This window comes from Mustela nigripes, chromosome 15 (assembly GCF_022355385.1).
Source record: "Mustela nigripes isolate SB6536 chromosome 15, MUSNIG.SB6536, whole genome shotgun sequence".
NCBI classification, from domain to species: domain Eukaryota; kingdom Metazoa; phylum Chordata; class Mammalia; order Carnivora; family Mustelidae; genus Mustela; species Mustela nigripes.
In genome coordinates, this window is record NC_081571.1 from 32,459,684 (window position 1) to 32,473,264 (window position 13,581).

The 13,581-nt window shown below is 38.9% G+C and overlaps 1 protein-coding gene across 1 annotated transcript in view; it reads left to right on the forward strand.

The window, feature by feature from the left end:
• Positions 1-707: 707 nt before the first annotated feature.
• Positions 708-13,581, forward strand: part of SUGT1 (SGT1 homolog, MIS12 kinetochore complex assembly cochaperone) — a 39,340-nt gene continuing 26,466 nt past the window's right edge. Inside the window, exons 1-7 of the mRNA XM_059377688.1 lie at positions 708-1,202; positions 1,295-1,352; positions 8,530-8,620; positions 9,295-9,364; positions 10,039-10,109; positions 12,519-12,572; positions 12,934-12,950. Coding sequence (XP_059233671.1) covers positions 1,174-1,202; positions 1,295-1,352; positions 8,530-8,620; positions 9,295-9,364; positions 10,039-10,109; positions 12,519-12,572; positions 12,934-12,950 — 390 coding nt within the window. The 5' untranslated portion in view covers positions 708-1,173. The remainder of the gene's footprint in view (positions 1,203-1,294; positions 1,353-8,529; positions 8,621-9,294; positions 9,365-10,038; positions 10,110-12,518; positions 12,573-12,933; positions 12,951-13,581) is intronic.

The following is a 13,581-nucleotide window of genomic DNA, read 5'->3' on the forward strand; positions in this document are numbered from 1 at the left end:
CTAATTGTCTTTTCCATTTCCTTCATCCACTAATTCTAATTTGGCTTTTGAGGCGGAGGCTCAGGTGTCACACCTTTGAGGAATCCGTCCTTACACGTAAGAGAGGGTCATTCTCCTTCTTTCCCTTTAGCATCCAAAACAATTAGTTTACATTTCTGGAGAGCATATTAACATCTCTGAACCCCAGTTAGTGTAGAATTTGGAAGTAGTGGACACTCGAGTGCACTTACTTGCTCATCTCTACTGACTGAGAACTCACTCCCACTCCCTCCTCCACCATGGAACTTGCTGGAAGCTTCTATCGGATTTTCCTATGTCAAAGGGCGGTAAGGGAGACTAAGACTAGGTTGGAGAAAGCAGAACAGTACGGACACAACCTCAGGCCACCTTCCTCCCTTCGGGGCCTTCGAATGTAACAGGTTTCCTTTTCAATCGGAGACGCCAACTATGAAAAAAGCCCTGCGCTGCCGAGTCTCTGGGTAATGGCAGGGTTCAACGGCACCGGAACCAAAGGGCTCCCTTCCGTGTAGCATCTGCGAAGGCAGAACGATTTCCGACGCGTCCTCGTCGGTTAGGATTCCCAGCGCACAGATCACGGGATCTAGGCGCCAGCCGGAACTATGCTCCCGGAAGAGGATCCGGCGAATGACGTCACGGATCCCGAAAGGCTGGGCAGCCCCCGGTAGCCATGATGAGAACGGTGGCGAACGGTGGCGAAAATGGAGCCCAACATGCCTTGTTGTTAATAGACGTCCAAACTCTCCCAAACGCCCCCACGTTCCTGTGGAATAACAGTATGCTACAAAAGGGCTTTGAAGCTACTACCGCTGACGGCTCTTTTGGAGTGCGCAGGCGTACTGGAAGACAGGGCCAGCGTGAATAGCCGACGCCTCCGTAACCATGGCTGCGAAGGGCGGGGACTGAGCGCGCCGGTCACGGGACCGGGGCGGGGCCGGGCCGGGCCGGGCAACTCAGTCCTCCACGGTCCCAGCCGGCCCCGCGCACGCTTTTCGTCTCCCCTCCCCCGCCCCGCGACACGCTGCGTGGCTGCTCGTTGGCTACTTAGGACGGAAGCTCTCTTGGTGCTGCTCCAGAAGTTTCCCCCTTGGGCGGCGGCGGCGTAGCTCGTAACCTCGGTGGTAGCCGTTCTAATAGAAACAGCGATTCTTAGGGATGGCCGCAGGACCTGCAACAGCCCAGAAGTGCGTGTTTTCCTTCTCCGTGCTATTTACTTCTATCTGCCCCCGCCCCCATCACTTGGTTAGTGAGCCTGTCGTTGTTTTTCCCCCGGCAGGTTTTCCCGGAGCTTCTCAGATGCTCTGATCGAGGAGGACCCCCAGGCGGCGTTAGAGGTGAGAGAACCAGTCTCCGCTTCCTCCACTCCTCTCGGAGGGACGCGGCCACGACGGGTTCCCGCGGACTCCGCCTCTTCCCAGCACTGCCTGCCTGGGACCGGGGTTGCTCTCTTTATAATGGATCGGCCCCTGAGACTGACAGCCTCCGTCTCTCCTCGGTTCCATAGTGGCCCAGTTCCTCCAGACCCTAGTTCTTGCCCCCCTCCCACTCCTAGACCGTTACCGCATCCTCTTAGCTCCTTGGGATTACCTTCTCTATTTCTGGGGGGGGGCGTAGTTGACATTCATCGTTGGCCTGGAAAGAATTTTTTTTTTTTAATTGTATGTGTGATTAGAAGAAAAAGTGAAATCTAGGCTTGATGGTATGTGTTAATTCGGTTTTTCATTTGATGATCATCCTTGCCGTTCTTACACGCCAGAGGTTGTGCTAAGTGCAGACTACTAGGAACAGAAGCCTTTTCCCGTATGTCTCTGAATATTTCCAGATGTCCCGTTACGGTTCGTTATTCACTCGTTTATTTCTCGAAACTACTTTGAGTTGCTTTTATGCAAGACACTGAATCCTGTGGATGAAAGTCTTGTTTATGTATTTGACTCACAAGGCACTTCGTGTGAAGTGAATGACTGTACAGCCAAAAAGAAAAGTCAAAAGAGCAAGAGTTAAGTAATTTAGAATAATAAAGAGAGCCCAAGCTAAGGATCCATGATGCAGTTGATTGCAAAATTTAGGCAGGGTTTTTTTTTTTTTTTTTTTTGCTTTGAGGCAGGAGGGAAAAAGGAAACCAAACCTTGTTGGGGTGTTATAATTCAGTATAGGTAAGGTTAGCAGTTTGAGGCAAAAGAAGTTTTTTGCAAGCTAGGACCTTAAAAGAAATTTGCCACGTGGGTAGTAGAGTCCATCTGAAGGGGTGATAACTTGAACAGAGACCAGAGGCAGTGAGCTCTGGGAAAGAGCATTCCAGGAAGGAAAAGAGCCATTGCAAAGATCCTGAGGTAGGTCACAAGTAGGCAGGGAGACAGGCAGAGAGAGAGGAGGAAGCAGGCTCTCCGAGGAGCAGAGAGCCCGATGTGGGGCTTGATCCCAGGATCCACCCTGGGATCATGACCTGAGCCGAAGGCAGAGGCAGGTTTTACTAGGGGCGCTATTAGGCGCCCCTAGTAGCTTGATTGTTAAAGTGTGGTTTGGAACCAACAGCACCAGCACCACCTAGGAATTTATTAGAAATGCATATTGTTGGGGCGCCTGGATGGCTCAGTTGTTAAGCATCTGCCTTTGGCTCAGGTCCTGGTCCCAGAGTCCTGGGATGGAGACCCCTATTGGGTTCCCTGCTCTGTGAGCCTGCTTCTCCCTCTCCCTCTGCCTGCTGTTCCCCCTGCTGGTGCTCAAGCTCTTTCTGTCTCTCTCAAATAAATAAATAAAAACTTGAAAAGAAATGCAAATTGTTGGACTGCATCTGAGATTATTGGAAGTCCTTACAGCTTATGTGGTGTAGTACTTACCCTTTCATTTTACAGAAGAAAACTGAAACCCAAAGAAATCCAAATGATCTGTCATAGAGATGTGTATAGCCAGTTAGAAGTAGAAGGAGACCCTTAGGATACAAGTTTCCAGACTCTTACTCTGGTGCAGTAGAGAAGTAATTCTCAAATGAGACCAGCTGCAGCAGCATCACGTGAGAACTTGTTAGAAATGCAAATTCTCAGGACCCACCACCTACTTGAATTAGAAACTGGGAGTGGAGATAATGATCATGGTAAGAATCAGCTGTGTTAAGAGAAAGTGTACTTGTTATTTTTAATTATTTATTTGAGAGAAACAGACTGGAGAGGAGGGGCAGACAGAGAGGGAGAATCTTAAGCAGGGTCCATGCTCAGCGCAGATCCCAATGTGGAGCTAGGTTCCACCACCCTCAAGATTATGACCTGAGCCAAAATCAAGAGGCAGATACTTAATTGACTGTGCCACCCAGACACCCCGAGAAAGTGTTCTTTTTAAAGCTTGAGGTGACTTCACAGTTGACCCTTGAACAACCTGGTTTGAACTGTATTGGCCCACTTACATATGGATGTTTTCTAATATGTGCAGTACTATAAATGTGTTTTCCTTATTAATTTTCTTCACTAGCTTTATTGTAAGAATATATAATATAGCATACAAAATATTTGTTGACTGTTTAATCATTGATAAGGCTTCTGGTCAATAGAAAGCTGTTAAATTTCTGGGGAGTCAAGTTATACTTGGATTGGATTTTTGACTGGGAGAGACAGTACCCGTAATATATCCCATTGTTGAAGAGTCAGCTAATCATTTTGCAATTCAGGACACTTGATACATCAGTTAAAATGTTACATTTTTATATAAGATCATCCAATTAGGATGAATGTTAGGGGAGAAATTTGTATCAAGCTGATTGACATTTTTCATTAAACATTTAATAGTATATATTAGTGGTGAATTTTGCACTGGGAGCCAGGGATCTAAAGATGAAAAGACTGTATCGAGGAAGTTTGCAGTCTAGTAGATAAGTCAACAGATTATTAAAATATAAGCTAAATATTTTAATGGAGTAGTGTATGAAGTACACTAAGAACATAGCAGAGTAGAGGCTAATTGGGATAATCAGAACAACTTCACAGATGTCTCAATTCACTAGGAAGAGAGGAGTGAATTATGAGAATCTTTTGAGGCCCAGTATGAATAGTGGTTAAGAGTATAGGCTCTTGGAGCAGCTAGCTGGCTCATGCGGTGGAACATGAGACTCTTGATCTTGGGGTTGTGAGTTTGAGCCCCACATTGTGGGTGGAGTTTACTTTAAAACAACAGCATCAAAAAACCCTCAGCTCTGGAATCAGTGCTTGAAGGGTCCAAATCCTGGTTTCATAATAATTCTGTAGCCTCAGGAAAATTCCTTATGTCACTTTGGATCAGATTTCCTTTCTGTGAAGTGGGACTAACAGGACCTATTTGAAAGGGCTACAATGAAGATGAGTAATGTAAGGTACAAGATGAGGTCCTTGAGGTAGGCATCTTGTAGCTTCTTTGCTCTCTAGGTTCTAGCCAGACTTTTTAAAAAAGATTTTATTTATTTGAGAGAGAGCATACAGGCATGAGCAGGGTGAGCGGCAGAGGGAGAAGCAGATTACCTGCTGAGCAGGGAGCCCAATCTGGGACTTGATCCCAGGATCATGATCTGAGCCAAGGGCACTTGAGCCACCCAGGCACCCCAGTGCTGTCTTTTTTTTGTGTCACTAGAATATTAAGATAAGTCTTTGTAGAGGGCCTATGGACTTGGAACTCCTTTTGCTTAAAATGTACTCTTTTTTTTTTTTTTTTTTTAAAGATCTTATTTATTTGACAGAGACACAGTGAGAGGGGGAACACAGGTAGGGGAAGTGGGGGAGGAAGATGCAGACGTCCCACCGAGCAGGGAGCCTGATGTGGGGCTTGATCCTGGGACCTGGGATCCTGAACTGAGCTGAAGGCAGACGCTTAACAACTGAGCCACCCAGGCGCCCCTAAAATGTATTGTCTTGTACTGTCTCATTTTCCTTGGAGATGCTCATCACTTGTGATTTCAGCTGACAAGACACCTCAGAGAAACTTTTTTTCTTGGACCACCCTATCTAAATTGAGCCCCCTTGTAAGCTCCAAGGTGGCAGGGGTTTTGTGTGTCTTTTTTTTTTTTTTTTTTTTCTTTACTACATTCTCCATGTAGTACCTGTGATGTGGTAGGTAGGCACTCAGATGTGTTATGTGAAATGACTTCTACCATAATTCTTGTAACAACTGAGGTGGGTATTTGCATTTTACTCATAAGGAAGCAGAGACCAAAGAGAGTCACTTGCTCAGCGTTAGTCGAGAAGTGACAAGTCTCTGGGTTCAAGGCATCAAGGGTCTTCCTCTGGAGGAGGGTATAGGTCTAAGGATGTATAATATAATTAAAGGTTTGGTAGCTGACTTTGAAATAGCTGACCATTGATAGCTTTGTTCAGAGCATTGAGAATGTAGCTGGTTAGCATAAATGTTACCTGTTTTGCATGGCTGTGTGGTTTTTCTTTAGCCGTGCTAGGTGGTTTAAGAAGGGAGAAGGCCTGGTACTCTTGTTTGTCATCTGTGATTGGGGGATTAGCTGTGGCTAGAAGAAAAATGGGAAGTGAAATCAAATTGAGATACTCAGAGCTAGCTACATGCCTTCAGCAGTTAGGTCAGTCTGAACAGTCTGCTTTTGCTTTTAACCATAACAAGTTAACTTGTTGACTAGCAGTTTTAAAAAGCCTCAAACTTTAAAGATTCAGAAGTTCACTTATCTAAGATCTAAGTTTTAAACAATTTTAATGCCTTAAAAAGGAGTTTTTCCCCCGTTTTGGATTGTCAAGGTACTTCTTTCACCATTATCTTGGTAAAGATTTCAATGTAATTATATTTCATAGTTCACTGAGTTTCTTTATTTTTGAGAACTATAAGTTGCTTGACAACAACTTACTTTATGTAAGTTTATCTTTAGACATGTTTACATTATGTTTCCCATTGGTCTGCATTAAATAATGGCCTTTTGCCGCTGTTATTCAAATGTTGGCACTGAAGTCCTTGTCTTTGAGATACCTCTCTTTAGTCCCTTTGTACTCTAGAAGCAAGCAACTGTTGTCACAGAAACAGAACTCTCAAAACATGCCACAAGTCTGATGTAGTTAATACAACCGCAGATCATTGTTTTAATTTCAGTTTTCCTGGTTTTATTATACTGTATATTGTTTATTCCAAATAAACTGTTTTGTGTTTTAAGACTTGTATTTGTGTGTCATATTCAGTTTGTGTTCTGTTTTTTGATAACTTTTCAAAATTAAGGCCTAATAAGTGAATTGCTTAGTTTATTTAACTGAATCACAAAACTGGTTCTCCTTAACCAACAATTGGTTTGTGTTTTTATAGGTCATTTGCAAGTTGGTTGTTTGAAAATCAGTTTTACTTGATTCCATTTTATTTATCTTTGTACCCCCAGTGTCTGGCCTGTGTTTGTTACATACTATATGTTTAAAAATACTTATAAATGATGAACCAGAGCCTTGTACAATTTATAGTAGCTTTTTGACCCATAGTATATCTGTTTTCTTGCTGAGGAGAGGCTAGAAATTTGGTTTGGATATGTATTTGGGTAGATAAATAAGCTATCACAGGTTTTCAAAATTGTTGAAAGTTCAAGTGCAAGATGGTATTATTTAACTTGGGAATTTCAGAGTGTTAAGAAACATTAATACAAATGTCATTGGTGTGTGAAAGATACTTTGATTAAAGAAAGGTTACCAAGAGGCAGTGTGGTTTGGTGCTTAAAAAATCAGATTTGGAGTCAGACAGACCTGGATTTTATAGGCTTGTCACTAACTAGAAAGTGAGGGAATGGATCCTCTGAGCACATCTGGGTAAGAGCTTTCCAGAGAGAGGGAGCAGCAGACACAGAGTCCTGAAGTGTTTGAAGAACAAAAAGGAGGCCATGTGACTAGAGTAGAGGAGCAAGAGGAAGAGTATTAAGAGTTGAGGTCAGAGAGCTAGCAGAGAGTTATATCAAGGAGGGCCTTGAAGGTCACTGGAAGAACTTGGGCTTTTGCTTTGAATCAGCTGAAAAGACATTGGAGAGTTTTATGCCTATTGACATAAACAAGATCTGATTTTCATTATTGCTTGGATCAGGATAGTAGAGGTGGTGAAAGTAAAAAGTGGTTTGGATTTTAGGTATGTTGCATTTTAGGTAAATGATTATCAAGAGTATAATTTGCTTTTGGGGAATCAGGCTATAAAAGCAAAATCAGTGATGTGTCATTATTGAATTTTACTTTTTAAAATTTTTATATGTTTATTTGACAGAGTAAGAGAGCACAAGCAGGGGGAACAGTAGAGGGCGAAGCAGGCTCCCCGCCAAGCAGGAATACCAATGCGGGACTCAACCCCAGGACCCTGGGATCATGACCTAAGCCGAAGGCAGATGCTTAACCATCTGAGCCACCCAGGCGCCCCTGAAGTAATTTTACCTTTTAAGAAAACTACCCAGATCCGTAGGATGTGTGAACACTGGGTAGAGAATCAAAGCATTGCCTACATTTATCCTTGGCATCACTGATCATGCTATATCACTTCTTGCATCATTATTGCTCTAGCTACCACTTATATTCTCTGACTGTCCAGGGTGACAGAGTTTTAATCTCATGTTAAATCTTGATCAGTTGATGATAGCTATGAGGTGCTGTATCTGGGCTGTCAGCAGAATGCGGTAATTTCTTAGGGTTGTTTGCTATTGCTAAAAGATGGGAGAGGGACAGATAGGGTTCGTTGTGTCTTTATTAATTCTGTTAACTTCCTTGAGCTCTAGATTCAACTTCAGGTTTTTTGGTTTTTATTGGACAGTTTTATATTTTCTAGGCATCTCAAAATCTACATGGTCTTTGAGTTGTCTTCAAATTAGAGGGAGAAAATCTGCTTGTCAATATATATCGTCTAAAGTCTTCAGAATAAATGAGGTAATAGAAATTACCATTTAGTGAGTTCCTACTATAGACCAGGAATTGTGCTAAGATACTACATTAGATTGTGGATTTTGCGGGGGAGACTGGAGAAGGGGTGATACCGATCTTCTTGCCAAAAAACACTCCAAGATTATTCTGTTATCTTACTTCCAAGAAGCTTACGATAATAGGTTATTTGATTAAAAATCATGTTTAAGGGACACCTGGGTGGCTCAGTTGGTTGGATGACTGCTTTCGGCTCAGGTCATGATCCCGGAGTCCCGGGATCAAGTCCTGCATCAGGCTCCCAGCTCCACGGGGAGTCTGCTTCTCCCTCTGACCTTCTCCTCGCTCATGCTCTCTCTTAAATAAATAAATAATCTTAAAAAAAAAAATCATGTTTAATGAAAATTCAGATGCATTTAGGGACCCTGGGTGGCTCAGTGGGTTAAAGCCTCTACCTTCGGCTCAGGTTGTGATCCCAGGGTTCTGGGATTGAGCCCTGCATCAGGCTCTCTGTTCGGCGGGGAGCCTGCATTCCCCCCTCTCTGTCTCAGCCTGCCTCTCTGACTACGTGTGATCTTGGTCTGTCAGATAAATAAATTAATTTAAAAAATAAAATAAAATTCAGATACATTTAAAGAACATTTGTTGACACTCAGTGTGTTTGTTTTTGTAGGAGCTGACTAAGACTTTGGAACAGAAACCAGATGATGCGCAATATTATTGTCAAAGAGCTTATTGTCACATTCTTCTTGGGAATTACTGTGGTAACTTTTCTTACTGAATGTATTATTTTTTCTTTATAAGTTATACATTTTACCTGAGATACAGTGAATCAAATACAGTAGAGATCATTTTTGAGGATTTTTAAATTGGTCTTTTATACAAGGTGTGAAGTAGCTGAAACATGACAGACATGTTGAGCAACACCCATACAAATGTTCTGGGTGTTTCTTTTTCCTTCAGTGGATAGAGAATTTATATAGTTTTAATTTGTAGTTATTGGAGATATTAACAAAAATAGCATCACATGTGTTATTTTACAGACTATTTAAATAAAGTGCTCTTATTTGTAATTTTTATAAAAATGAATGTCTTTATATATTACTTGTGTAACTTTTAAATTATTCTGGGTAGAGAACCTAGGTAGGGGAAAATTAAACATCTTGAGTCAGATTACATAAATGATGGTAATGAGAAAATTAGGTGAATTTTGTGACAGAACTTTATACATTGACTGAATAGCTTTAAAAGGAAAGCTAAATATTAGGCTAATAAGGTGTGAGAGTGATTTTGTTTTTTTATTTTATATTGGATTAGTTTTTCCTAATTTAAAAGCATTTGTCCATTGCACTAATTTGAAAACTTAAAAATATAGGGCTGATTCAGGTTTTGTGTGTAACTTGTTAGGATCCATAAAACCCCCTTTTTTTGTATGTAGATGCTGTTGCTGATGCAAAGAAATCTCTTGAACTTAATCCAAATAATTCCACTGCTGTGCTGAGAAAAGGGTATGCAATAACTACTCTTCTAATTGGGTCTGGACTACTGATAGTAGGTGTTTAGTTCATTGAATGAATGAATTTTAAGTTTTATGTAAATAGTGAATTCTGTATTTATACATTTTATAGCTGAGATAGGATTAATTTTTAAATATAATTTTATACTTGTGTTAATTGTAGTATGTGTGTTTTGAAATAGTAGTGGTTGAAGTAATTACAAGGAAAAGATGAAACTGATGGATTTCAAATTCTTTTTTCATTCATCATTTGGAATTTATTGTACTTAACTGACTAGAGAACATCTATTTGTCAGCCAGGCTGGATTGGCTACACTTAATGCTGTGAAAGCCCTGTATCTCAGTACTTCACATCCCAGCTTGTTTCTGTTGATAAGTGTAATTTTATTCTTAAGAAACTTATTTGGTTTCTTAGCATAACTATATGTTGGAATAGGCACGTGTACACAATTAAATCAAGAAATTCCTTCTGAAATGAGTTCCAAAATTCGGTTTTAATGAGAATTAAATTTAATGTTATAGTATATTAGAAAATCTCTTGACTTACTAAGATATAAATTATTATTCTTTTTTTTACCAATAGAAAATATTAGGATATTTAATTTAGAAAACCTTTTTGCATGATCTCATGTGTGTGCGGTTTTTGTTTTTAATATGTTTATGCAGGATATGTGAATACCATGAAAAAAACTATGCTGCTGCTTTAGAAACTTTTATAGGAGGACAGAAATTAGATAGTAAGTATTGGAATTGTATGTTAATAAACTAATCCATTATGTCTGTGTTTTAAATATGATGGCTGAATTTTGTTAGTGTGATCCCAAGTTCATTGTAGAAACTTAACATCTTTTTTCTTACTGACATTTCCTGTTGATTGCGTACTTAAAATTGATTAAATTGGCCTTTAGCATTTAAATCACAGATAAACTTTACGATTAGAGGTTAAAAACGATATATAAACACTCAGTGTGCTTCCTTTACTTAGTCTGACTTTATGTTTTTCTAGTGGAGAACTGAAAATTTAGTTTGCTCTCATTTTCAGAAGTCCTTTCGGTTTAGGTTATTCAGGTGGCTGAGATAGGAAGTTTTACAGCAGACATTTTTATTAACAAGTGAAGCATCAGTTTGGGTAAATTGTGATGGATAGAAACTTGGAGCTTTGAGAGAGTATTGTGAGTTTTTAATGTTGGCTTCAGAGAAGTATATGAAAATTAGCAGTATGGATGTCTGCACATGTGTAGAAATTTTAAGATCCAAAAGGCGAAAGAGTCTACAAAATATGGAAAGAAGTTGTAAGTAACCTCATAGATAATTGTAAAGTGCCTAATCAGAACTGTGTAGTACCATTTTATCTTACTCTAATGATAGTTTTTTATCACAGTTCTCTAAAGCAGTGGTTCCTAGGTACGGATGATTTTACTTCCCGGAGGACATTTAGCAATGTCTGAAGAGATTTTTGATTATCGTGACTGGTGAATAGGGATGTCCTATGGATACCTAGTGAGTAGAGGCCAGGGATGCTAAACATCCTACATTGCAGAGAGGTAGCTGGTCCAAAATAGTAGTGCTGAGGTTCGAAACCCTGTTCTGAAGTATTAATGAGTATGTTTTTATATTTTAAAAATGTACTCTTGTATTGCTTTGAATATTTGCTTTCCTGTCATGTACCTGCTTGAGAGAGGACAGTGGGCCCAACTTCATAATTGGAGCCTACAAATTAGGAAGGAGTTGTGAATGGTACATGAGTAATTTGGCTATTTACTAAGCAAGCCAGCATATCTGCACTCTGCAAATTCTGAAGAGTCCAGTTATCCTGTACCTTAATACATATTTGAAAACCCTGAAGAGACATAAAGATTCCATCTTGCAGATTTCTAAGCCCTGTTCCTTATTTTTTTTTTGAGCGATAGATAGTTCATCACCTAAATTATTTCCTTTATTAATATTTTATTCCCATTGATTTTTTTTTAACTGCCATTAATGTTTATCTTATTTCAAAATCTGCTTCAAATGAAGGTCTGTTTTTGGTAAAATTGCTTTTAAGAGTATTTTTATTTTAAAAAGTTTTGTCTTTTAATTCTAAGGAAAATTTATGTTTAACTGTTAGGGTTCCCTTATTAACAGACAGGGTAAAAAAAAAATTGTAACTCAGAATATTACCTTTTTTTCTTTTGGTATGGTAGGAAGCTTGGTTTTACTTACTGATTAAATTTGAGTAATAGGTTTTTCAAATCTAGGATTTTGATAAAATTTTTACCCCACCAGAAGGAGCATGTGCATATATGTGTGTAGGTTTTAGTTATGGCCTGTACAATTGAATTTCATTTATAAATTACTCTTCTAAGAAATTTTTATTTTTCAGAATAATCTTGCCTGCAATTTGTTTGAGTTTGCAAACTTTTATTGAGCGTACTTTTAATAATTTTTAACATTATATTAGATTAGACCCAGTACTGTTTGGATTAACATTGTTCTGAGTCTTTAGAAATTAATTATTTGCTTATGTACATGTTTACATTGCTATATCTAAATATATAGTTCACCATCTGTGGTCTCCTGGGCTGCTGTGGAATCTGGAGATATGACAGAACTGCACAAAGTACAAAGGTGCTTTTTGGTGTTGGTAGGAATGGCATGGTAACAGGAAAAGCTACTGAGAGAATAGTAGATAGAAGTGGATAACTGCATTAGAAAATAAATCTGGGGTCAAAAGAGGCTTCTAGACGTTGGTCCAGCTATCTGGTACCAGGCTTCCATCCCACACTAATTGATGGTGTGTTGGGTATTTAATTCAGGTTTGATTTTGTTGTGTGAGAGGAATCTCCTTTAACAGGAGAGGGGTGAGGGGAAATGTATCTGTATTTGTATCTGGAAACCAGTAAGGTTGTCTGTGGCTAAAACCATTTTTTTTTTTTAAATTAAAATTCTTCAGCATGAATGTCTTATGTTTTAAATGTATTTATAGCTCTAGTGTTATGTTTCTATAAATCCTGCTAGGACAAGTATTTTTGTCTGATTTTTTGCTGAATCCCCATTGCTTAAAACACTGTTTGAAACATAGGAGATATTCATTAAGTACTTGTTGAGTGAATATGTTTGATGCTGCTGATGAGTGAGTGATGTTACACTCAGTTTGTCTGTTCTAGGTACAGATCCTGATTTCACTGTCTGGGTTAAAAGGTGTCAGGAGGCTCAGAATGGTAAGTATGTAGGTTTCCCATGTAAATTTTTGACATTTTTGGATTTTAACAAATTTGTTTTTAACTTTACAACTTTATAAATCATAAATTTAAATAGCGTGTTTTCCCTTAGATAGGGATTTCCAAGGTTTTGTTATGTTGAAAGGGTGATTTGGATGGATTTGTCTTGTAGTTGTGTTATTGGTAAGAAATTATTAAAAGTCTACAATGAGTCTGGGATGCAAAATTAAACCATTTTTTTTTTTAATTTGGAATGTGTGGAAAATTGGGTTAGTGTGTTTGTGCTGTAGAAGTTGTGTATGTAACTTAGCTTCTAAATGTACTGTTAAATGGAAATGTTTTCTTTTTATGTTTTTAATAGGATCACAGTCTGAGGTGGTAAGTATAAAATTTTTATTCTTCATATTCTTACTTAATTATAATGTTGCCCTGTATTTGAGACAGGACTCTGAATGGTCTTTTACTTAGATCTTAAGCAATTCCATGTAAGTATTTTTTCCTTTAGTAACTGAAATAATACAATTTTTGGTGAAATGAATAATTATTGGACTTGTTTAATGTGTGATCAACTTGATTTGGCATATTTTAGTATGGTCAGGGTGGTTATTTTTTCTTTTCCTTGCTGAAAAGTCATCACATTTAGGTTAAACAGCTGCTGCTTAGAAAGCACTTTCAGGGTTTATTGTGGTGTACTGAGAACACAAAAGTTAAGTAAAATTTGGAAATGTTTGTCTAATTCAGTCACATTTATTATTTTGGATATGAAGGTTTCCAGGTCTTTTCAGTCATTAAAAGTTATGGTGGAGTTGAAAGTTGCTTGATTTTTTTTTTTAAACCACTTAGGTTTATTTATAACACGCATAGTTACATTATGCACTTAGGTTTATTTATAACACACACAGTTAAATTCTGGCTAGTGGTTTTTAGCAGTGATCATCTGCAGTTTAGTCAGTAAATAAAATGACAAGGAGTCAGGAGATGAATGTGTGTCTTAACTCTGTTGGCAGTT